The sequence below is a fragment of the Catharus ustulatus genome, chromosome 2, assembly GCF_009819885.2.
Source record: "Catharus ustulatus isolate bCatUst1 chromosome 2, bCatUst1.pri.v2, whole genome shotgun sequence".
NCBI classification, from domain to species: domain Eukaryota; kingdom Metazoa; phylum Chordata; class Aves; order Passeriformes; family Turdidae; genus Catharus; species Catharus ustulatus.
Genome location: NC_046222.1, coordinates 28,624,450 through 28,651,249, shown reverse-complemented (window position 1 = coordinate 28,651,249; position 26,800 = coordinate 28,624,450). Strand labels below are relative to the sequence as shown.

The 26,800-nt window shown below is 40.5% G+C and overlaps 1 protein-coding gene across 3 annotated transcripts in view; it reads left to right on the top strand.

The window, feature by feature from the left end:
- The window catches only part of TBX15 (T-box transcription factor 15), a 99,782-nt gene that overhangs the window by 43,546 nt on the left and 29,436 nt on the right, over nucleotides 1-26,800 (top strand). For all 3 annotated transcript variants that reach the window (XM_033053460.1, XM_033053463.2, XM_033053462.2), the window contains exons 2-3: nucleotides 16,381-16,594; nucleotides 25,910-26,011. In XM_033053460.1, coding sequence (XP_032909351.1) covers nucleotides 16,381-16,594; nucleotides 25,910-26,011 — 316 coding nt within the window. The remainder of the gene's footprint in view (nucleotides 1-16,380; nucleotides 16,595-25,909; nucleotides 26,012-26,800) is intronic.

The window sequence follows — 26,800 nt, the reverse complement described above, 5'->3', positions numbered from 1 at the left end:
ACACAGTAAACAGAGGAATTAGTTATTCTCTAGCTCTGGCTTCCTGTCAAGAAAGACACACTTTTTAGAATAAAATTCACAGGTTAGCTGTTTTTCTGTGAAATATTCAATATAATGAGCTTGTAAGGGTCTTGCCCTGGTTGCAGAGAAAGTTTCAGAGAGGCAGGGGATGTAATAGATGCAATTAGATTTGCTTTGCTGCCTTCTGGGAAAACCTATTGCTCCTATTTTCAAGTGAGGTAAAAAAATTTCATTAGGTCACCCTTCTGTAAATATCTTGACTTGTTTTTAGCAGCAGAAAGGTAACTATGGCTGCAAATCTGGCATTTCGCAAAGACATCTTGAAATTCAACCGTGGAGATAATCATTTAATTTCAGCCACCCACTTTTATTTTCTTTCTTTTTACTTTATTGTTTTATTTATTTGTTTGTGTGGGGTTTTTTTTCTGTAGGGGCAGCGGGGAGGAGGTTGTTTTGTTTTGTTTTGTTTTTAATCTCTATTCCTCAGTGGAACTTGCCTACAACTGCTCTGTGAAAATGTGTGAAAGCATTTTAGCACTAGTTTCTTTACCCCTAAAAGCCATAAAATCTATGTAAAAAACAGACTCTCAGGAGTCAAAAACAGAGTGCTGATCAGGATTCTGGGTACTTTATGCAAAAAAGAGTGCTCTGTTGAAGCAACTCCGTATTTCCCTATTGTGTAAATGTTTTTCTCCATCATGAAATGGTTGTGGACAAGAAAGCTGCTGAGATGGGTTAGGAAATGCCTCCTTAGCTGATGCACACAGGAGGAAATGAGCTGATCTGCTTGAGCAGATGAGACCTGCAGCCAGCAGTACAAAGCCAGACTGACATGAGCTGTGGAAAGGGAGGGAAAGAATGGCGTGGCATCAAGGACATTAGCCTGCCTCACTGGCATTCCTTCTGCTGGAGTGGTTTGTGAGAAGGTGTAGTGCCTCCTGGATCATCCTCTCTTTACAGCAATTGGTGCCAAGAGGCCAATTCCACCCAATAAACTGTCCTAATCCCTAGCCTCTACCTTCCCCTTTCTTACCCTGTACATTGGTTGTACTTCTGTTTTAGAGTCATCCTTTCTCTCTCTCTCCCTCTCTGCTTTCCATGGCGCATCCCACAGAAGAGCAACTCAGCTGCATCTCAGACCCTGCTGGGCTTCAGGCGGGAAGGGGTGGGTCAGAGTTTCACTTTGAAGCATCACTGTGGGGTTTCCAAACTACTGGGAAAGGAAATTGCTGCCTCTTCCCTTAGCCACATAGTTAAACTCAGCAGCATCAGAGACAAACCCAGGCTGCTTTTCACATCAAATTTTGCCGCACAAGGAGAAGGTGACAGAGTATGATTGAAGAGAAGGTGGGGAGAGAGGGAGGAAAGTATGTTCTTCTGAGTCTATCTTTTTCTTCTCCTCCTTTTCCCCATGAGAACTGGCTTCGAGTTACTAGTTCAGTGCTTCTCTCCAACCACTTCATGCTGTTGTATAGGTAGGGCTGAAAGGAAGTTTTAAACACTGATGGCAGCATTTCAGCAATAAGGAGGGCATGGGAGGATGCACAAGAGCACCACAGATAATAAAATAAGTGATGAAATAATATGTTTAGAAACCCAATAAAGAATGTGCTGTTTGGCAGCTTGTGCAATTATGCCCCACTTTCAATGAAACCCCAGTGACAAATTGAACTCTGCTTTTCCTCTGGGTTCTTCTTGAACTGAGCAGTAAGATAAATCTGCAGCAGGGTCTGGTGAGGATGTGAAGAATCGTCTGTATGTCAGAAAAGTCACACACTTTTTCATTAAGACCTCAGGGGAATATGCTAAATGGTAACAAGTACTGGTAGAACTGACAGGAAATGAATTTTTGGTGTGTTGGTGTCCATGGGAGTCTTTCCATCTCTGGGCCTTGGTTTGAGTGATTTTGACTTTCCATTCTCTGCATTTTCTCCAGTAGCACACCTTCAGCTTTCTCTGTGCCAGTTGTTTGTGACAGAAACCCCAAAGTGAGAGAGGAATATCTCAGTGAGAAAACTCTAAAGCTGGGTGGCATAGTGAGGTTGAACAGGGCTTTTTGGGAGACATGTGTAGAATGCAAATTCAATGTGCTATCTGTATATCTGTTGATGTTATTTCAAACTTATACCATGGAGACTAAAGTAGAAGTTAATGGTGATGTAAATTCTTGTTTTCTACTTCAAAAATACATTGAATATTTGCATTTTTAGTTGTGGCAGAGATTGAAAATTTGGAGAATTTTGTAGATTTCTTTTCCACGTGAAAATGTTCATCCTTGTTTTCTAAATGAAGTAATTCATTAGAATGCTTCATATTTCTTCTTCTCATATGCAGTAAGATACAGCAAGCAATTCTTTCCATTGCCAAAAAACCAACTTTTTTAGAGAAAATATGGTTGGAAAAAACCCTCAGCAAGCTCAAAATATGCATATAATTTGCCAAGTGTAGTACATGCTTTTAAAGGTTTTAAAGGAATGGGTCATGAAATGGTTTAGTTCTGCATGGTTGAAAATGTGTGGGCATTCATACACGGAAAATTACTAGCCCTGTTTTTGACATCCTAAAGGGGGCTATCTGAGGTCACAGAAACCAACTTCTGTCTGAGGTCACCACTGATGCTTTGACATCATTGGTGGGAGAATTAGGCAAACCTGAGACTTCTGTGACTTTGGTGCTTCCAGACCCTGCACTTCCCAGAGGACATCACAGTGGGGCATCCTATTGTTTCTAGTGTGCTGAACTGAGAGTCACATAGGCATGAGCATTCTGAATTAAAGTATTTTTCATGACACATACCAAACTATCAGAAGGTTTTGCCAACATTCTCCTTGAATATATCTTTTATATTAGATATGGATGACAGAAACAAAGGAAAACAGACTGGAAATTTCCTACGTTCAGAAATGCTCAATTATGCAATTATCAGTTTTAATCTTAAGCAGTATGATGTTTTTACTTTAATAGCTATCTGGATATGATTCACCATTTCCTTTTATCAGTTTTATTCTGGCACAGCTTCTAACCAGAAAGTGGAAAAGTGAGCCTCACAGTAAGTAAGGCATGTAGGTTCAGGTAAAGCTATGACTAAGAAATAGAAAGGTGTATATAAAAAGTTATTGTGTGCAACACCTGTGAAGTGTTTATGACAAGGCCATTCATGCCATGTTTTCAGGACTAAATAAGTGCTTTTAGAGTAAGTGCAAGTGATTGGTCATATTTCCCTCTGTGTGCCTGTAAATGCAACTTCAAAAGCCCATACTTCTTTCAGTGAAGTGAAAAAGGTTATGCACCTCTTCAGTTGTACAGATGAAGTGTTTTTGAGTTCTGTAAAGATGAATGAAGTCCATGGAGTTTTTACAGTAAGCCTGTGATTGCCAGATGTTGCAGTATGTGTGTGAACACGTGCTGGTGCATCTGTTGTTTGGATAATAGGATATACACATGTGGGACAACTGTGTAGTGTAGGTGTTATGACACTTGGGACCATGGCTTCAGCAGGCGTAAATCAGGGTGGCTCAGTGGAAGGAACAAAGTGCATCAGCATGTGCTTCCTGGAATCAGTGTGTGTGATGGTATATGGGGACTTGGACATGTGGGATTGTGGTTGGCGGAGTGTGTTGGGATGTGACATGGGGAGCTTCAGCTAAACACAGTTGCTAACAGAAAAGAGAAAAAGCCAAGCCACAAATACACATCTAAGGAGCATGAATGTTGAGGGAAAAGGAGAGAATGCACTTGCTGAGGCTGATCCCTCAGCCTAAGTCACCGGTTTTGTGCTGCTTTTCCTCTGTGGAAGTACATGGAAGCTGTGGGATTTTAGAAAAATTCTGAGGGGAAATTCAATTTATGCTTTGGCATGTATATGTGATATTTCAGATTTCAAATTAAATTGTGTTTATATGACACAGTTGCTTTTCATAGCACAGACTTGATTGAAGTTCCTAACACATCTTTTCCAGGTCCATGCACCATACAGCTGTAATACAGCCCTGTAACCTATTCAGTCACTTGTGATTCTGTCCCCCATTAACTCATTCCAACTCTATCCCACATGTTGTTACTTTTAAAAATAATTTGTTTCATTCCTAGCTTGGTCTTGAAACAATAGAAGCTAATAAAACCAGAACTGTGCTCAGGTTCTTCTGAAGAATCTTTTCTCTCAATCCTATCTGTGTGGCTGGTTTGGATGCAAATCAGTTGTATGTGAAGGAAATAAAAGGAAGAATATGTTTACCATTTGTGAAAACTCCCCAGAATCATTGCCTACGAAAACATCTGCAGATGTGATCAAAACAGCAAACAGAACATTAGATTGCAAGAAACTTCCCAGTGGAAAGTACCATTGAAAATACTGTAATTTCTGCTGTGTGAGCCACTGGCAGATCACTGATTTAAATCCTAAATAAATTTTTTAGGAACTCAATTCCATACATACATTAATGTATCTTTGTGTGTGTGTGTGTGTGTGTGTGTGCACCCATGTATGTAATAAAAATAGGACAGACTGAGCAAGCTAGCAAGTGGAGTGTTTAAAGTCAAGGAGAAGCTTTGTTATGAATGAAATCTGAAAGTATTTGGATTACACTCAAGAAGTTTAGACAGAGGGCAATTTAAATTGTAGAAGGGCAGATAGTCTTCCAAAGTCTGGCTCAGAAGGGATGTGGGAGGTCTGAAAGACAGCTTGGCTAAAGTAGCATGTAGATGAAAAAAATGCACTTTGATGATTTGTTGAACTATTACAAACCCAAACATCAATTCAACAGGACTAGCCTGATAATTACTGTTTTCCCAAAAGAAAATTGTAGATTGTGAATTAAATGAACAACTCAAACTTGAAACTTCAGCCTAATGGAGCTGAATTTTTCTTTTGACACCATTCCCATGGAAATTTCCTAATGATTTTCTTTTGAAAAATTCTCATTTAGAAAGGAAATACATAGAGTGGCATATATCTCATTGCAACACTGCAGAAAATGGTCAATCATACTATAAAGGTGTCCTAGTTTGGAGGACAGGTGTCTGATAAGAAAGGCAAGAGCCTCTCTTTGAAATGGTGAATGTAAAACCCCTCCCTCCAAATTATTATAATTTTGAAATCAAACGGATCTCAGGCAAAGATATGGGAATTAGGAATAACAGTTCTTTACTAGGGAAATTAAAATAGAGATACAATACTACAAAGAAACAGACCCCAAGCCCTGACAAAGTCAGAGTACAACCTGACAACCCGTTATGCAGGGTGTTGGTAGCAGTTTGATTAAATGTTTGCTGTAGTCCTTTTGTAGTGACAGATGTGATTCAGTTGAAGCAGTGGTCTTGTAGAAGGTGCAGTTTCTCTCCAGAGGTCCAGTGGTGATGTTGAGAAAATCCAGCTTCCCTCTGGAGTCCAGTGGAGAAGGGACTGCCTTAGTGTCCCAAAACCTCTTGGGAGAGAAATGTTGGGCCCTTCCCCCTGGCTGGAACAACTTCCAATGGGATGAAGTAATTTTATCAGTCCCACAGTGGGACTCAATGGGCCATTAGCAGAAAATGACTCGCTGGAGGAAGGATGGGTTATGAAAAGATAAAGAACAGTGCCCTGCCTGGTTTCAATGGATGACCCATTAGCAGAACACCTCCCACGGAGATAAGCATCACCGGCCCCATCCTCAACAGATGGTGATAGAATAGATACCTTTTCTCACATCCTGTACTGCAACCCAAGACAAAAGGTAAATAAAAAGTACTCTTCTTCTTGTGTGTGCAGTTACTTGGCGGGACTCACTGCTTTGTGACAGCAGTGCCAAGAGTTCAAAAGGACTAAGGGAAATGTAGGACCTTTCTTGTTATTAAGATACCATCTGGACCCTGATACTACTGTCATTATCACCACCATGGTAGAAGGAAACGTATATAATGCCTCTTTCCCCGTGTTTTGTAGGCCTCCAAATATCAGTTTTAAAATATTGAAAATGTTAAGCTTCTTCTGTTTGAGCTGTGTTTATGCCTAGAAAAAATGTTAATATTTTCTGGGCTTCATAGTAATTTTAAACTTCCCAGGGATTTTGCATTGGTCTCAGGGAGAATGGATACCTTTGCAACCCTAATCTTGTGTCACGTTTTCCTTTTTTTTTTTATGAAGGATTTTTCTCTTCCTGTCTGGCAGAGAGTAGTCCAAGCCACAGAATCCAGAAACAGACTGTCCCAGAGTTGGTGCCCCTTTCCACCAGGGAAGGGCTTCCACAGAGCTGGGATCTAGTTTCAAACTCCTGCACAATTTGTGATTATTTAGAGCCAACATTTTGGTTTGAGTTGGTCTCTAAATATTTGTTGTATGGCTTTATTTATAAGAATAACGACTCTATGTTTACAGGCTACCGCATATAATGTAGCTAATGCTCGGTCTCTTGTTTTTTTTTAGCTTGCTCTAACTTTCAAGTGCATTTCCAGTCTTTAATTTTACATGAACTCTTGGACATTGGCCAGACAAATTCTTTGTAGCCTGTACAGTTCAGGATCTTGACCAGATTAAAGTTGTCATCAATTTCACCTCCCTCTTCTTTTAATAAGATCCCACTTTTCTCCCTTGTACCTCTCATGTTTTTCAAGGTTGCTATTCTCTGCATTCTACTTTATTTTCTTCAGCATTGTACTCTTTTATTTTTTCTTCTGATTTAGCTGAATCTTACTTTTCTGCATGCTCTTTTAAGGTCTTGTATATTTTAAATATGGTCTTTATAAATATTCACTACTCAGCAGTCTTTTTATGAGGCTGTACTAGTGCTTCCTTGTCCTAAATCCAATCGGAATGACAGCTGCAGAGAGTCTTCTCAGGGAATTTTAGGAATCTCTTGGTTTCTTCTACACTGAAATTTCAAATTGCACTTTCCTCAAAGCTAGTCTGACATACTGAAGGCCCAAGCTATTCTTTATTCTTGCTTTCCAGAAGGCAATAACACTACATCAAACCCTGAATCCAACTTTTGTTAGTTCAGAGGATTTTGTTCTCCTGAAATATGATTGCCAGAAGCCTCTGCTGGGAAAAATGATGCTTAAAAATTATTTTAAACAAACAAGATACCACCATGCACAGATGGGAAGGTTTATAGAATAGGTTTCTGGTTGACATCTATGTGATGAGGTATTTTTAGTTGTGATAGATAGTCTAAAGCATGGATTGATGAATTGCAGACAGTTTTACTCAATATGATAGGATTTGGTGTGAAGTCTGTGAAGAAAACCTACACTGTTATACTACTTGGAACAATCTTGGTCACCTATCTTATGCTTCTGCAATGAGAATTTGTACTTGCCAAGGATGAGTTCAGAGCCCAGCAATCAGCATCTCCATCTTCAGCTGATGCAGTTCAAAACTGGAGCTGTTGTCTTGGATGTCTGGTCCTAAACTGAATGTTGGCGTAGCGTATATGTTTTCTTTTTCTCAGCATTCTTTGAAAAATTATAATAGATTGTGAGATAAAAACCCACTTTAAAGCTTAACTGTGGCTGATATTCTTTCTTCTGGCTGGAGCAAAAGTTAACTTTTAAGGGCAAACACCCATGGCTGAGTATACTAGTAAACTCCAGCTGCTTTGTACTTCTTTGCCAATACTGTCATAAACCCGATTTAACTTTCTGTTTAAACCAGGTTTACAGCTGCTTTGCATTGCTGGAGTGGAGCAGAGCAGCTGGAGCATACCGCTGAATCAGGGTGATATTTTCTTTGCTAAGTCTTGTATGTCTTTGTTCAGTCTTACATGGAATAAAACAAGACAGAAGTAGTCAGCTCTTGGCAGTGCACAGTCAAATTGATGCAAGACTTGCATTTAGAGCCAAAGCCACCATGGGTCTTTTTGTGTCTCTTTGTTTTTATATTCTCCTACTAGCTGTGTTTGCCATGGGGATATAGATGTGTGATAACTGTACTGGCCTTAAACTCAGTTTTGGTAGGCACATCATTTTTTGAGTGGGTTTTGTATGTGTCATTGGCTCAAGTTATCTTCCAAAAACACTTTATAGCACTATTTATTAGAAGGATGAAGAAGATTTTGATGTTAAATCAGAGGAATTCTTCACTTCAGTATCAGCTTGTCTCTATTGGTACCACTTGTGATGATATCAGGTTGTTCCATTTGTCTGTGCCACATTTCTCCATCTCTGCAACATCTTCCAGTTTTATCTTTTTGAGTCTTGCTGATATGAATGCTGTTTTGTCTTGTCATGGTTTCATGGTCTTAGGCTAGAAATTATTTATTTGAATGCTTCTTTTGGCTGCCTGAGATTGCAATGCAGCATGAATATAGATGAAGTTCTTGGTTTGGACAGGTTTGTACTGTCATCAGTAAATCCTGATGTTGGTTGCAACTTGGAGTCATGAACAGAATAATAATGAATATTACTAAGGGATACACTGGATGAACTTTAAAAGGTTCCTTTGAGCAAAAAATCATTCTGTACTCTATTATCAGTAATAAAAGGGTTATAAATTCTAGATGTATGTAATCAATAATGGGCTAATGCTGGGAGAAGGGATGATTACAGTAATTTCACGACTATAAGGCGTACCCTTTTGACTAAAATTTTCCCCCGAACCCGGAAGTGCACCTTATAGTCTGGCGCGCCTTATATGATGTACAAAGTTGCGACATTTGCTACCCCGGAAGTGTGAGCCGTGAGCCGTGGGGGGAGCCGGAAGTGTTGCGGTAGCCGGGTGGGGGCGGGCCCAGGGGCCCGCGGCACCGCCCCTGCCAGGTGAAGGCAGGCCCGGGGGCCCGCGGCGCTGCCCCTCCCGGGTCCAGGCGGGCCCGGGGGCCCATGGCTGCCAGGTGGAGGCAGGGCCTTGGCCAGCAACCATGCAGGGGGAGCTGGGGGCGGAGCCTCACTGCAAAAATAAAGTGCGCCCTATAGTTCGGTGCGCCTTATATGATCTACAAAGTTGCGAATTTTGCCGACTCCCGGGGGATGTGCCTTATAGTCCGGTGGGCCTTATGGTCGTGAAATTATTGTAATCTACTACGGCCTGTGAGTGAATGGAAAAGTTCAGGGGGATAAGATAATCTATAAGGACACCTGCAGAACTATCTTTGTGTTATTTGTTTTGTGCAGTATGTCCATATGGTTACAATCACCAAGTGTTTAGAAGCCTTTGCCTACAGCAAGAGCAATTGTCGGATCAGATGTGCAAAATACACTGTGTTAATTTGAACGGCTCTGTTGTACTCCAGACTGCTTCACCTCTGCTGCTCCTGCTGCCTTTGTCACAGCCAGACTTCTTGTGTGTTTTTGAAGTTACTGAGGTTTTGGTCTACTCTCCCCAAGTACTTGTTATCAGGGAAAACAGTTGTGTATCTGAAGTAGTTGCACCAGCAGCTGCCCCACCACAACCAGATAAATTTCCACTCTTACAAACTGTTTGTATTCTGTACAATAGAAACTTAGTTTCTCTTCTTCCACTTTTATGGGGTTGTGACATTTTGTTTCTAAATTCCAGTAATGTCACACTGCTTTATGCATGGTTCTTAGGCTGCTGATTTTGTGGAGTGACAGTAGCCAGTTTGAAAATCATAAATCTAAAAAGAGCCATGAGATCAGTTTGCAACCAGCAGCAAAAGCAAGGTGTCCACTCTGCTAATTTCTGCTGAGTTAAAAGGAAAAAAATAAAAACAAAAAAATGAAGTTCTCTAAATTTTCTTGGTCCATACATGTCCTATATTTTGCACCTTCGTTGTAGTCTGCAGGTCCTAATGGCCATCAAATCAACTGCAGGAGAGACAGAAAGACCACCTGTTGCACTAAATATTCACAAATCCTGCAAACAAAAATAAACAGTAAAAGACCAAACCCTTAACAGCTTGTAACAGCTGCTACATTCCACCTAAGAGAAATCTTTATGCTAATGGAATCTGACAGGATCTAAATTAGATATCTACACATACGGGGGAAAAAAACCCTAGAAATAAAAAAGGGGGGAAAAGAAGAAGAGTAAATAATGACAGAATGAGAGTAAGTCTGTTGGGCTCCTCTGAGTAGGTGATGTTTTATGTATGTAAGTCATTGTTCCCACTCCTGTAGTTTACATTTTTGATAGTTTGAAGTTAAATATTAGTTGAGTGCATGAGCTGCATGATATAGCCAAGGAATAAACTGAGCTCTATTTCTTTTATTGGTTAAGTAGGAGGTACAGTATCCTCACTGTGCTTCAATTGCAGAAAAAATTCTGCTGAAGATTCATCTATGAAGATGCATAGAAAATAATCTTTTAATATCTCACATACCAATTTGCCTCTTGTACCAAACTGATGAAAGCCCAGGAAATTTACATGAGGAATACTAGCTAGTTGAGTCACAGAAAAAAGTCAGGCAGTAGCACCTTTCTGATTTGTGTGGGACGACTCTGATCCCAGGACACTGGTGCTGGAAACTGGTGCTGGTTGGAGTTATTGTCCATCATCTTGGGGCACTCATTACAGATGCTGACCCCAGAGTCACCACCCTTGTCAGAAGAGTGTTTTCCTTCCTATCTGACAACAGGAAACCTGGGGATTTGCGGATCAGAAAAAATCATAAGCTGAGGGTTTCCAGAGATAGTAGAAATGCAAAAGGGATTAAGAAAGCAAAAAATTTGAACGACTTTATGTTCTTCTTTAAGCTCAGAAATGGGCAAAGGTATCCCTGGAAGATTTGAAAGATACCCTCTGGTCTGGTTAGATTCAAAGGTTGCTAAAAGTGCTGAGAAAATTCCTCTCCTCCAAATCTGTTAAACTGCAGTAAGTAGCTGAATGCATGGTCAGTGTGGTAAAAAGGGATGGTTGGAGGCCATCCAACAGGGCAGTAGAAAAGGGAACTGTCTTTCTGTACAGTGACAGTGAAAGAGAGTTATGCTTCAGGCCTTAGAGAATTTTTTTGCACATCGAACCCTGGGGTCTTTTCCATAAAATTTGCACTATTTTCCCATTAGATAGTTTCAACCTCCTTGAGATGTAGTTCTTGTAATAGCAAGGCTGGCTTTGACAAATCCAAGTCCCATGGTAAAAAAAGTTGGTCAGTCTGTTTGTCCAGCAAGTTGCCTGTAATGAGGGACAGTGCTTTAGTATTTCCTCTGTGTTTTCTGTAGGCAAAAACCTATTAGTCTCGAAGAGTTAAGCATTGGCGTTTCCCTGTGGTCACCATGTCTGTCTCCACAAAGGCTGAAATGTTTGTGTTCTTTTCTGGCTACATATCACTTCATAGAACAGCAGAAATAATTGGCGGAAACATCAGAAAAAAAGAACATAAAGAATAGCAAGAATGGAAATGGATAGTTTTAGAAGAGATTTGAAAGAATGAGGAAAATGAAGGAAGCAGATTGATACTAACTGTGCAGTCAGTAGTAGCTTTGGATACGTTCACCTCCATAGGTGTGGTGCAAAAGGAAGGGCCCTGTTTCAAGCAGACATGTGAGAGGAACGATCTTGTAAAGAAAAGCAGTTAAGATCAGAAAGTGCAAGTTTGTGGGTTCCTGTGAAAGCAATATGGATATTTTGACCTGAGACAGTCTCAGCTGAATGTCCTGAAACTGAAATACTGTAGGGTTACTAATCTCAGTTGCATCTACTCCCACTTTTGTTAGTGGTCAGTGATGGATGAGCTGGTTGTGAAGTATTTCTCAAGGACTGCAACATAGCAAGAGAAAATCATGAAACTAATTTAATTGCACTTGTTTAACTTCTGCCGAAAGTGGTACAAATTATAGATTCATCAGGATTGAAAGTGATTTTCAAAATCATCTACAACAGTCAAACTATCACTGCCATAATCACCCCTGAACCATATCCCTACATGCCACATCCAGACACAGTAGGATTGCAGCCTAACATAGTGCAAGAGAGTCAGCATTCCTGGGGCATTATTCTTGGTAGGTCTCCTAACTCTGAAAGGAAGCTGTGTCATGGGGAATTTCCCTCTGATGGGACCTTGAGTTCAGAATGTGGGCTTTTGTATAAGGCACCTCTTAAAGAAGAAAGAAATACTCCTATCTTATCACTTTGGAGCTAGAAGAAGCTACATGTAGCTTATCTTCCTCAGAAATCCTTCTCTTTGTCCTTCAGTCATACACAGTATGGAGTACCAGCCCCAGTCTGCATCTCTGGTGTCTGGTATATAGTTTTATATATCTTGTTGGTGCTTCAGGAACTATTGCCTGTTTTCCCTCTGCTCACACCAATCTAAGTAAAAGTAATTTCTTTGAGTTTAGCAAAGTTGCACCCCACTGAAGCTGGTGCGTGAAGAAATCAAGTTCCCAGTTTGAAGGCCAGAAGAATATTCAGATCTTCCTGATTGTTTCATTGCGAGCAAGTATGTACACAGAGTGGCTTGAGCTGTGCTAGCTGCCAGCTGGTACAGTTAATTACAGTAATTTCACGATTATAAGCCACACCATTTTGACTAAAATTTTGGTCCCAACCCAGAAGTGCAGCTTACACTGAGGAGTGGCCAATATATGAACAAAGTTCGGAAATTTCCCAACCCGGAAGTGCGAGCCACGGGCCGAGCTGAGCTCGCGAATTGAGCACCTGCCAGTAAAACCCATGATCACGTGATTGTTACAAATTGGTTACTCTGTTGAGCGGTGGGGGGAGGTGGGCTCATGCTGGCAGTACAGGGAGAGGTGGGGGCTCCATCCTGCTGGCACCACAGTGGGGGAGAGGTGGAGGCCCCCACTGGCACCGCGGGGAGGGCGGAGCTCATGATTTGAGCCCCTGCCAGTAAAACCCACGATCGCGTGATTGTTACAAATTGGTTACTTCGCTGCGAACAAAAGCGTACCTTATAATCCGGTGTGGCTTATATATGGACAAAGAATGAAACATTGCCGACACCCGGAAGTGCGGCTTACAATCAGGTGCACTTATAATCGTGAAATTACATATGGAGACTGGTTCACCCTGCATCCCTCTAAAGATTGCTCACTTACAGATATTCACACCTGTCTCTTGATTAATTCAAAATCCTAGCACATGGAGACAATTCTAGTTAAAAGTCACAGAGTCTTGTAGACCTGGCTGTCACTAGGGTTGAATTTCGTACGTCAGATGCACTTAACCTTCCCTGAATTCCCTTGGGTCTAGAGTAAGTGTCTCCAACTGGATGACAACATTCAGATGAGCTTAGCTCAGGAAAGGCTGAAGAAAACACAAAACATGTCTCAGTACCTATCAAGTCTAAACTAAGAGCAACAACACTAGTGACTCTCCATTTCCAAAATCAGAAGAAGGAGAGGTAGTTACTGTTCTGTGCACTAACTTGGGAGTAACAAAATTCATAACTCAGGACACAAAGTAGTATCCTTGGGGGAAAAAAAGATTTCTACTCTCCTTTGAGTGGTACCACATGTTTGGGTAGATACTGGCTTATTGTACTGGTAATTAGTGGACTCCTTTTGCAATTTTTGATTTGTGCCAGCATGGAAAATTATATCCAAGGTTATGGCTCTCCTTTGACTTCTCTAAGTAAAGAAAGACCCCTCCAGAAGTCTGTAAAGTCAGTGGGATGATATCAGTCCGAATCAGTGAGAAGGGGTTTAAGCTTTTTGCAACATGCAAAATTAATTCCCAGGGATTCCCAAAGCTCCAGCCACATGTCCGGTTTGAAAAGCTGTGCAGAAAATGCTGGAATGAAGTGGTAACAGCGCCTAGCCAAGTGCCATCTGTTGGCTGTTTACCATATTGCCTCAGAAGACAGTTTCTGAGTGCCTGAACCAAGCACAGATGATGTGGTCTAGACTCATGTCTTTAAATTCAGACCTACAGTTTAGTACCTCATTTCAGAAGGAGTGCTCCATTTTTCCCTAGGTCCAGTACCTTCAGACTTCAGTGTAGTTTATCTTTAAATGGGACATTAGGAAGAATTTATTCACAGAAAAGGTGATTAGACATTGGAATGGGCTGCCCAGTGAGGTGATGGAGTCACTGTACCTGTTTAAGGAAAGGCTGGATGTGGCACTTAGTGCCGTGGTCTGGTTGCCATGGTGGTGTTCAGTCATAGATTTGACTTGATGATCTCAGTGATCTTTTCCTGTGCAATTGATTCTGTGATTCTGTGATTCTCTGATCTCAGAGAAGATGTAAGACTTCTGGTTAATGGTTTTGGACATGAGCAGGTATACAAACAGATCTCACTGTGATTTGTGAAGTACCCTCTCTTTTTGTTGAAGGACAAATTGATTAGCCATTCCTAGGGAAACTTAAGCATAGTGACCCCTACTCAAGCTTACTTCTCCAGTGCTTTGAGGTAGAATAATTTTAGCTAGAGGAGGAAGATAAGATTTGCTCCTGTGTCACTGGGTTAGTGAAGTAGGGAGTAAATGTCTCAACTCCTTTGTACTCTCAGATTGATTATCTGTCCTGTGGCCACATAACCCCAGAAGATTATCCCATATTATCTTGAGTCCTTGAGTACCTTGTGTGTAGTATTTTAGTTTTGGATGTAGGACTGGTCTCCATGTAACTATCCTCTATGCATAGGTTTGTGTTACTCATTTAGAGGGATGGACTTATTATTGCTTCAGCCTAACCTGGAAGTCTATGGGAGACATAGAGAAGCCTCTTTTCAAAATGGATTGGGAGCAATAAGTGAACTAAACCTTTCCCATGTCCTTCAGAATTTCTATATTGTACTGGCAGATTGTCTAACTAACTGACAAAGGTTACTGAAAACACCCCTCAAACAAAATGTCTCATGCCCAGTGAGATCACCTAAAGCTCTCATAAAAGAGAAATGCTTCCTGATGACACCTGGAGCTGGAAGTTTCTCATAAACTATCAGTCAAACACTTAAGTCCATACCACAGCAAAATGGTTTTTCCAGAAATGTTTCCATGTAGCAGGAGGTGAGGATGGTGGTTCTGTGGGTGGTATCTTCTTTGCCTCCTTCTTCTTAACTGTAGCCCTCTGCACTGATGTGCAGCCTGCTCCAGGAGACACTGTCTCTCAGAAACACTGTAAATCTCAGACTCAGCCTACACGACCTCAGGGTTGTTAAAGAGTTTCTGGTATTTCCTTGGTAAGGAAGGAATTTTATATGCCATAATTTAATCACATTTTTAGCACAGATTGTTACTTTTTGTCTCCTTAGGTTTCCTTTGCAGAGACAGTGATACATACCCCTTTCTTTCTTCAAGTGCAGAGTAAACAGCTGTTTTGTTCATTCACTGGAATGCTTTTACTGGTATGATCAATGAGGACACTCTAAAATATTGTTTCTGTGTGTCCTTTGAAATCCACAGAGCTCTTCCTGAGCCATTTGATGGAGTGTTTTGCGTATTTTATTCTTTTCCTAATAATCTATATAATACTAGTGCAAATTTATTAAAAATAAGGTTCAAAACAAAAGCACATTGCTTTGCAGAATGTATTGTTTTGCATTGATGAATGAATGAATGAATGATTAATTCATTAATGAATGAATTGTTTTGATTAAATGTGGGTGTGAAACACTGCTATTTGCAAAATTTCATCTTAGCCCTCTGTATGAAAATGAGGACTGAACATATGCAGCATATCTACCTAATAAATAACTGAAATATTTTTGCAAAAAATTGACCACCTGACTCAGTATGCCAGCCTGGACTTTGAAACTAGTTGAACCTCACTTTTTTGTTTATTTGTTTATTTTTTTAGCAAACCTTCTTCTTCTCCTCCATACAGGTGGTTGTGTCATGTGATATTTTTTGAAGTTTGCTTCAGTTGTTTCCTTGGTAGTATATTCCATATGTTTCCTATCACCTTTTTTTGTTCTTTAGTAGCCTAGAGCATTTTCCTCCCCAAAACTTTCATGGTTATCTTTCCAGGATATATCATTGTTCAAAAAAGTTTTATAGAAGCAAGTAAAACACATTTCCAGAATAGTGTTACCAAACAGCAAAATAAAAAATGTTCATTTTTTTGATAGTGAAGATATTAAAGGGAATAAAAAGCTGTGTTGTTTAAAAATAACCAACTCTTTTACAGTATTGCAAGAGAATATTCAATTAAATGAGATGTAGTTTTCCACTAAGCTCATCTTACCTTAGCTTGAAACAACAGGTTGAATTAACTTTTTTTCATTTCTGATTTTCACCTTTACTTTGTATTCCTGCCATTGCTTGCTACTATTTGTATTTTGTGTTCAGGGTCTTTTTTTCAGCTGTTTCTAAAATTTTACAAAAGAAGTCAGATATCATGTTGGAAATTCAAACCCCCAAACCAGGCTATAAATCACAAAACCCCATACATGTATATGCTATATAAAAGGCCATTGTACTATTCTTTAGCACTTCTTGTATTGACTTTCCCCCTCTTCCCTCCTCTTACCCCTCATAGTAGGAAGAACTAAGGAGTCTTACCTGGTTTCTTTACTTTGCAGATTCAGAACAGAGCACTGGGTCAGACACAGAGGTGCTGGCAGAAAGGACATCCTGCTCATTTGGCTCCCATTCTGATCTTACATCTGGTGGCTCAGGCCTTCAACCTCCTCCACCTTCATCCATGGAAGAGATCCAGGTAGAGCTGCAGTGTGCGGACCTCTGGAAAAGATTTCATGACATTGGGACAGAGATGATCATCACAAAAGCAGGCAGGTAAGACATCTCTGGCTTTCTGTCTAGTTAAAAAAGAAATCATAACCAAATAAATGGATTTTTATTTTATTTTATTTTATTTTATTTTATTTTATTTTATTTTATTTTATTTTATTTATTTTATTTTATTTTATTTTTTTTAGAAAGAAATTTTTTTTTTTTTTTTTTGCTTCTTGATAATCCAAAGGGATAAATGTGCAGGAAAAATTGAATGGTTGAGTTTCTCAGCTGTATCTCCTATTAGTTTTCTTAAGATAACTAAAGTTGTCTCATATGCCTGTTTGAATAAGTGACTCCAAAGGAAAACTGGCAGCTGCAGGAAACCATTGAGAATAGTTGTTCCTTTGAGCAAATAAATCAGGAAACAATCATTGTACTGTTGGCTTACTGAATTTAAGATGAGCTATGAATTTGGGGATAAGCCAATTGAGTTTCCTTTTAAGTTTCCATAGCACTTCATGAGTTTATTGATTTAATCTCAAATATAGTGAAATTCAAACTCACCTTTGCACCTAATGAATGTCTTCCTGCAGCTCTAAATAGATGCAGTGTTAATGAATTCCTGTATGAAAAACGTGCAAGCCGAATGTTTTCCTTTGCTGTTGCAGTGATACCACGACTGAGGTTAAAAGAGCCACAAATCAGAAAGACTTTGTAAAAAGGTAACCTCACCATGACAGGTTAGCTGTGGGGAAGATCTTCACTGCTGCATTTTTTATTTAAAAATGCCTAGAAGTCTGTTTGCAGACACAAGCTAGATGTAGTTGTACATTTCTAGATGTCCCAAACTAGGATTTTTAGGCATGTTTGCATTAACCGGCCGTTTCTTACCTCCACCAAATTGGTTTTTAATTCCACGTCAGGACCACGGACAGAGCCCGCCAAGGCGCACAAACACCGGGAGTGACCAGGGAGCTGTCCCAGCTGTGCCGCAGAGATGCACCAGGGAAATTTTAGCCAGGTTTTTGGGGAAACCCACGGTGTTTACAGAGTTGTTTAATATCCGTATTCAAAATTTAGCAGAACAGCTCGACTTGTTGTTTCACATTCTTGTGAAGTGAGTGCTATTGCTCTCTAGCCCCAGAAAGTCCAGATAATTCAAGGAAAGTTACACTGGAAAAATAACACAGATGATTCCTGAAAAAGATTATCAGAGCCAGATCAGCTTCCAGTTTTAGATTTCAGTGGCAAAGGAAGTATTTTTCATCAGTACAGAGTAGGCTGCTGGTTTCAACCTTCTGCCTCAAATGGAAGAGGCAAAGTAACAGGAATGATATCACTCGCTATTATGCAACACCTCTTCTCTGCAGATGTTAAAGCAGACACAGAGAAAATCGTTATTATCCTCTTTTCATAGGTGGTGACATTGTGACCTAAACAGATTAAGTGATATGTCCAGCATCATTAAATATGGCACTGGAAGAACCAGCTTCCTTCTTTTTGGCTTCATTGTCCTACTGCCTGAACCACGCTGTTTCAGAAACTTAAAATAATACATTATTATCTGTTAGATTGATTATAATTAATTCTCTGGTGATACATGGAGTAGATAGACCTAAAAGCAGCATAAATACATCTTTGCCAACCAGTTCAAACTAAAATGACCAGAAAGTAGTGGTATGAAGAGGATCTTGGCAACTCACACATTTCTGAATGAAGCAGTTGACCTTTCTGACACCTTGCAACCTCCAGTGTGGATAATTTTTTCACTTACAAAAGACCATATATCACAAGTCATGACTTCATTATAATCTGAAATAATATTCTTTCTCCTTGAAAGGAAATGCATGTAATGATTTGAATCTTGATGGCCAACTGTCCCATTACAGTCAAAGAAAAATCTATGTACAGTAATTTCACGATTATAAGCTGCACCATTTTGAGTAAAATTTTGGTCCGAACCCAAAGTGCAGCTTATAATCAGGTGTGGCTTATATATGGAGAAAGAATGAAAAGTTGCTGTTTTAATTTGGAGGACAGGTGTCTGCTGAGAAAGGCAGGAACTTCTCTTTGAAATGGAGAATGTAAATCGCCTCCCTCCAAATTATTTTAATTTTGAAATCAAGGGGCTTTCAGGCAAAAATATGGGAATTAGGAATAACAGTTCTTTTCTAGGGAAATTAAAATAGAAATACAGTACTACAAAGAAACAAACCCAAACTCTGACAAAGTCAGAGTACAACCTGACACCCCATCAGGCAGGGTGTTGGTAGCAGTCCCATTAAATGGTGGCTTCATCCTCCTGCAGTGACAGATGTGGTTCAGTTGAAGCAATGGTCCTGTAGAAGGTGCAGTTTCCCTCCAGAGGTCCAGTGGTGATGTGGAGAAATCCGGTTTTCCTCTGGAGTCCAGTGGAGAAAGGGCTCCCTTAGTGTTCCCAAAACCTCTGTTTTTATTTTGGTAAGAAATGTTGGGCTCTTCCCCCTGGCTGGAGCAACTTCCATTGGGATGTAGTAATTTTATCAGTCACACAGTGCGACTCAATGGGCCATTAGCAGAAAATGACTCGCTGGAGGCAGGATGGGTTGTGCAAAGACAAAGAACAATGCCCTGCCTGGTTTCAATGGATGGCCCATTAGCAGAATATCTGCCGTGGAGATAAGGATCAGTGCCCCCACCCTCAACAGATGGTGATAGAATAGATACCTTTTATCACACTCTGTATTGTAAGGTGTGGCTTATAATCAGGTGCGGCTTATATATGGACAAAGAATGAAAAGTTGCTGGCACCTGGAGATGAGGCTTATACTCAGTGCAGCTTATAATCGTGAAATTACTGTAACTACTAAATAGATGTGGGTTTTTTCTGTTTGATTATGTTCTTCTCCAGAAGTGATGTTAGCAATATTGGAGGGTTGATGGCTTTTTCTTTTTCTGTTGATTACATTTTTTGGTTAATCATTGCAAAAGCATAATGAAGAGCTGAGCAGTTTCTTTAGGTAATACACCTGTTCATTGAGGGTAATTCTTAAATTAAATGGTTAAACAGTTCAACAGGCTAAACATTTTCTCTCAGAGAAGATGTATCTATGATGGGTGAGAGCTGGGTCCAGCAGTCCTGCATGATACATGATGCATGCCAGAGATTAGGTTTTCTTATTTCTGCCATAAATAGCAGAACTGGTGTTATTACTTGAAGATTTTCTACTACTTATTCAAATTGTTAGAGACACACAGAGTAATTTACATCTGCTTCCTTCCCTACAGAAGATTTTGCTCTTTTGGTTTCTCATTGAAAACCCTGAGTCCCATAAGGCCTTCTGGTTTTGAAAGCCATTATAATTACAGACTCAGTTGCCTACAACTACAGCTGCTTCCTTAATTTTCTGTGACTTGTAAAGCACTGCCTGGTTCCTACCTGTCCCCACAATCTCTCTCTGCTCTTTCTGTGTAATGCTATGAGAATGAGAATTGAACCTACGTTTTCATTTCAAACATATTTCTGGGGCTATATCCTGCCTATGTCAGGCACACCACACTTTTTGACTTTCAGACTACTACTCTCACTCACTTCTGATTCTGCTTTGTTGTTTTTATTTTCTTGATGCTGTATTTATAAATGTCTTATTTTTTGTCTGTTTCCATAAATTTTCTCCAGTCCTCTTATAACTCTTCTTTCTTCCTTTCCATCAAAACATTGTTATTTAGATTTTAATCAGATGGTTATAAAAAGACACCTTTGTTCTTTGTGTAAAACATGCAAATGGCTGTCAGCTGCAGTCATTCAAACCTGCAATTTACCTTTATCTTTTTTTTTTTGTTTGAAAGGCGACCTTGGACTATGGACAAAATAAAATAAGTTTATCTTAAGCCCCAGGTCATACTGACTTGAACAACTAGTCCTAAAATAATTTTAAACTCTTTTTCTCTACATCCCTTTACTAACAGTGATCATACTGGCAGCATCAGTGGAAGAATTTGAAATCTACCTCACATCCCTACTATCCCTATCTAATGTCCATGGTCACCTGAGCTGCAGGGGTAGCTGTTTGTTAACTGATGCATAGAAATGCTGCTCAAAGTGGGAAAAAAAGTTCATTATACCTGGGGCAATACGCTATAGGGAGCGCTTGGAGTCCTCCTCTGGAAGGGAACAGCTGCCTACTGTTTATGGAGGAGGTGATTTTATGAGTGCTACCATTCATACCAGCACATCCAAGAGGTTTTGTTCTGGGAACACAGCTTCTACCTGTAACAGAGCCAGAATCTCATCTCAACAATAGGGGAAATGATCTCATCTGTCATATCAGTTACCATGTTTGTGCTGCATGATGGCTCAAACCAAAATACTGATGGCCAGGTTCGGTAGTAAGACTGGAGAAACCATTAGTGAGTGAAACAGTTGACCTTGTCCTCTCCTGACTTCTCTGTGTCTCCTGATGGGTTAAGTGTTACTTTGTCTGCAGTCTTTTTGCCTCCCTGAAATCATGAGTCTGAGTTGTCTGTAGCATGAACTCAGGGCTGTTTACATTACCAGGTGTTATTTTTTATTTCCAGTGGAAAGAAGATCCCCAAAGTGCTCCTCAGTTGGAGACAGCAGCAGAGATTTTGTAATCAAGCTCTGTTGATGCTGAAGGCGCCCACGGAGAGAATTTCTCAGAGCAAGGGCTGGCAGGTCACAGCTACCAAACTGATTTTTAGAGTTGCTTGCTCCATCTTCTGGGAGAATGTCCACTTTGGGAGCAACTTAGAAGATTTGTTGGTGTCCCTCTCCTTCACAAACTGCTACCAAGCCCTCCCCTCAGCTTTTCCCATCAAAACTGCATGATCCCATGCTGCAGAGGGAAACAGAAGGGCATTCCTCCATTGCCTTTCCTTTCCTTGCCTTCCCTTCCTTTCCTTCTCTCTTTACACATTTGTTTCTCTAAAGAAATACACATTTGGCCTCAGTCTTAAATGCAAGGAAATATGAGATATGAAATAACAAGGATAACTTCACGTTGCCCTGTAAACTAATACTTTGTAAATGCTGCGCGTACTTAATCTGCAGACCTAAATCACATTATTTTGCAGTTTCTCAATTTGATTATTTTCATGCCTGGGAAATGACTATTCTGGCTATTTCTTTTGCTACAGTTGAAGAGCATATCCCTTCATTTTAGAGTTTTCATTTAATTGATGTCACCCTTATACAAACCTACTCGTACCTAAGTTCCTAACTTAAGGGTAAGAAATGGAAGCTTTATTCTATTGGGAAAAAAAATCCAGTTTGGGGATGTACCTGTGGTTCTCCTCCTATTAACAGTTTTCACAAAGTAAAATGAAACTATATTTTAAAATAAAATCTTAAACACCACCATGAAAAGATATAGTGTCAGCTGCCACAACCCAAACAAATTTTTTTTTTGTTGAAAGTTCCCAAAAATTGTTCTTAATACGAGTACGCTCCTGTGCTGGCAAATACTTTTTAACTAAGTTCTAGAGATAGCTATCTATCATTCGCTTTTTTCACATTTGATGTTCATAAACTTCAATCTCATTATGGAGGAAAACAGAAATTGAGTAGACTGTGGCACATGATTGTTACTAAAATGCTTTTTGAAACACTTCTAAGTGCTCCTAAAGCAGTTCTAATAACTTACTTCATATCACATTGTATTTCCCCTAAAGGGATACTATGTGTAAGTTCAGAGTCTTAAGTTTAGGAAGACTGTTTTCCTGCTGAGTGGTAAAGCTAACATATAAATAACTTGACATCCCAAACTGCTGCTGATACAAAACCTCCTCCTAAAATATATCAGATGTCATCACATGTTCCCTGTGAAAACAGACAGCCTTCATGTCTGTAGCTGTTGACTATGAAGCCAATACCTTTCTAGATGAAAGTTTCTTGACTCTTTATTAATACAACCATATCCAAATGGCCTGAATTACTTTCAAACCTTTGAGCCTCTTGTTTTGTATAAGGCTGGTGCCTCTGGGCAACCAAGAGCCAGTCAAGGGGAAATGCAGAGAACAGGGACTTTTCCAGGATTATACACAAAGCACATCCCTAAGTCTCCACTATTAGCCTCTGCCTTTTCCATTTCCCTCTTTCCACACAGCAATGTTGGCATAGACCTGCTATGATGGTTCCAGGCCACATCTTTTTGGCACAGAAACCTAAGTTACTTTTATACCCATTGAAAAAGAAAAAGAGTAATAATTTATAAAACTTTAAAAGTACACTTCAATCTAAGAGAAAGTAGCGGGATCAGTCAATCTCTCTCCAATAATTTTAGAGATTAGCCTCTAAGCCTGCTGAATGGTCTGTGGTAATCTTTTACAAGGTATTTCATAAGCAAACAACACCACAGTCTATAGTGCAACTTTACACGGGACTGCAAATTTGGAGTGAGCTTCTTGGGACACAATGCGTCCCAAGTGCATTCAATTTTCCCAACAAAGTGCACAGACTTAGACCCAAAGAGACTCTGATTTAATCCTGGGTTTCTCATCAACCCTCTGAAACATGACCTAGCTCTTTAGCTGCTCCCAAGCCACCTCTCTCTAATTAAAGAGAGCTGGACTGTAAAATGCCACATCCTGTACCTATTTGGCTTGGCAGATTTAATGAGCCATTGTGGCAGAAAAAGGGTAATGCCCTCAAGCCACTGAAGACTAATCCATTATTCCTTCCCCACCTCCCCTCCAGTCATTCTACTAGCAAACTCACACCGTCAGTTGCACAAATTGCTTTCTCCTTGAAGAGTTTCTGCAGACATTTTTTCTGGCAGTTTTATGTCTCTTATTACTTGGGTTAGCTGTGCTGTGGGACGGTGCTCTCCCCAACCCCCACCATAAATGCCCTTTTCCAAAGCAGATGGAGTTACTAATAGGTCAGATTCTCAGTGTGGCCTGAAATGAAAGAGCTGTGTGTAGGGCAAAGGCTGAGCATCAACCTCCTCCTGCTTTCCACCTTCTTCTGCAAGTGGCTACATGTGGCTTGGCTGGGAAAGAATGAAGTAGATTCTCATGATCATGCAAGGTTTGAGATACATGTCTGGAGATGTTGACACAAGCTTCCTGTTTTCTTCCTCCTTCAGGCTGTGTTCACTAGCAATACTTATAGAAACAAAAACGTTGAAAAGACAACTAAATCTTCCTTCTGACATTTCACTGCGTCTCACTAAATAGAAGGAAAAGTGTCACAATGGTTTGTAGGGATGGCTCCTAGAAACATTTCTTGAGTACTTTCCTACTATTTTGGCATTGTGTTTTTAATTTGCCCTTTAATATACTCCCTCCATCCACATACTTCCATCCTGCAAGGATATGTCTACTTATCAGAGAAGCAGAATATGATTTTATATAAACATCCAGTACAGTAATTTCACGATTATAAGTCGTACCATTTTGACTAAAATTTTGCTCCCACACCGGAAATGCGGCTTACACTCAGGAGCGGCTAATATGTAAAAAATTTTCTGAAATTTCCAACCCTGGAAGTGCCAGCCAGGGTGCCAAGCCGAGCACCTGCCAGTAAAAACCAGGATTTCGCGATTGTTACAAATTGGTTACTGTGTTGCGCGGTGGGTGGGGTTGGCTCAGTGTTGGCAGTACGGGGTGGGGGGAGGGAGGCGAGGAGCTCCCTCCTTCAGGCGGGAGAGAGGCGCAGCCCAGGGGAGAGGTGGGGGGCTCTGTACTGATATCCCCATGGCCCATGGGGGAAGCGGGGGTGCTCCTTCCCCTCATGTCGCTGCCGCTGCGGGTGCCAGCGGGTTCCATCCCTGCCTGCCACCGCGGGGCAGCACTGGGGCGGGGCGAGCGAACCCGGCAGCAGTGGTGGCCGGCCCCGAGCGGCCCCGCCAAGCGGCAGCGCCAAGCTGGGCCACCCGACCCCATCGGCAGCCCCGAGTGGGCTGAGCCTGCACAGCCCGAACGGAGCTGGTAAACCCCATGATCCCGCGGTTCTGTCACTATTTGGCAACTTTGTTGCACCTGGGTCCTCGCTGCAAATGACAGAGCAGCTTATAATCAGGTGCGGCTTATTTATGGACAAAGAAGGAAATGTTGCCAACACCCGGAGATGTGGCTTATAGTCCGTGTGGTTTGTAATCATGAAATTACTGTACTTTTGGGGTTTCTCCTACCAAAGCTCTGTATTTTCTAGGCAGAAGTCATTCAGTTGTGTAACACCATCCCATAGGACCTCAGATTAAGTTTCTCTAAGACAAAGACTGAGTAGCTGAGTAGCCCCTCATGTAGAGCTCAGGTCTGAGTTAACAGTCAGTGAAACAATGCAGGATTTCCTTCAGTCCTCTGCTCAGATTTCAGTGTTGCTCGATTCCTTCTGCACCTCATCAGCTCCTCAGATTTTGGTGTAAAAACACACATTAGTTGTAAATATAATATAGCGTAAGTAATTCTCTCAGCATACTCTTTGAGGGAGTTGTAGAATAGAAATTGGTCTACTGGCCACCATAAAATTTTTAAGAAGAAGAAATCATACAATAGCCACACTAACACTAATGTCCTTTAAGGTTAAAATTGTTCTGATCTGTTCTCTTCTGAAATAATTGCTACAAACACTTCTACAACAGGGACTGTGTTTAGCAGAGTTTAATTTGTGCTCAGACAAGAAGAAAAAGGCTGGGAATTGCTTCTTTTTGGTGTAGAGTTCCATACCTTGTCTATAAGAAGAAAATGCTTAAGATGGATCTGGATCATATTGCATAGAAAAGACAGCATCTGTTAAAGAGATTGCACAAAACACTACCAGGGCTTCAAGGAAACCATGATAATAATGCCAGTGTTTCTGATGAATCTAAAATATGTTCCTAATAAGCAGATTCATTTTAGGGATGTTTTTTTCTTGAGTAACTATAAACATGAGAGTGAGAGGGTCTTTAACCTCTATACTGATATGTGATATTCTCAAAAAAAAAAAAAAAAAAAAAAAGAGAGAGAGAGAGAGAAGTACAGTGATTCTGCATTTAATGGACTGTGAGAGAAGAATTACAGGTGGATGACCAGTGGGAAAAACACGACGTAAAAGGCACACTGCCCATCCTAGAAATGCCTTAGAGAGGACGATCTGTGTGAAGCATAGCAGAACTGTCTGCTAGGAGCTGGGAATAGAGTGCTTGACTATGAGCATTTTATCACTACTTACAGGTTATTATCTTTTGACCCCTTTTTCTAAGTGGGGAAAAAAATTGATGATTCAAACCACTGCCAGCACAGTCTTTTCTACCCACACCAAGCCCAGAGGAGTCACGCCAAGGACTGGGCTGTGTAAAGTAGCATGCTTCTGGTGCCAGAGAGAGGTACAAGGATCCTCTTCAGTTTCCTTTTTCACCATTTTCTTCCTTATTTCTACTCTTATTTTCCTAGGAGAATGTTTCCAGCCATGAGGGTGAAAATTACAGGCTTGGATCCCCACCAGCAGTATTATATTGCCATGGACATTGTCCCTGTGGATAACAAGAGATACAGGTAAGCTTTTCAGGGGCACAGGTGAGAATCTTGTAAGAGCTTACTGCCAATGATAGCCTAGGGAAGACACCTGCCATTAAACACCATTGCAAAGGTGCGCTGGAGGAGACCCTGTTGATTTACACCAATATAATTGATTTGACCAGAATCTTTAGACACAAACCCAGAGTTTTAATAGAGTCTGTTGCACTTTTGGGATGAAATCTTTTTCTTTTCAAGCAGCAGTTTTTAACTGAGGAGGTCTCTGTCATGCATTTTCTGATTGACACGATTAGTAATGACTGTCTGAGGGAACTGATAACTGGAGTTATCAAGGGGGGGTCTGCAGCCCCTAAAACTACTTCGTCAAGAAAAGAATGGGCAAGGAGCAGCTGCACTAATCCAGGTCCCTCAGGTCTGGCCTGAATGGGATTGGGTGATTTCTGTTTCAAAAGTGCTTACTGTCCAGCACAGCAGCCTCAGTGAATATTGGTCCCTGACATACTTTATGGAGTCACTGAGAAACTTTCCACTGCTGAGCTAAAGACAGGAAGAAGAGATTTCTCTGATATTAATGGGCTTCTGATCTTGAAAAATACTCTGGAAAACTCATGATCCTCTGCATCCCAGAAAACTCTCCATACTGACATGATATATGTATTCTTATTAAAAGAGCCCTGAGAGCATGTCTTTTCTCCAAACAGTCTTGATTGAACCACATTTCAAGGATTCAGAATTGAATCTCTGCTTCAAAGGCTAAATACCACATTTTTGCTCCCAAATTGTACAGAGTTTTTCTCAGGAAAATGC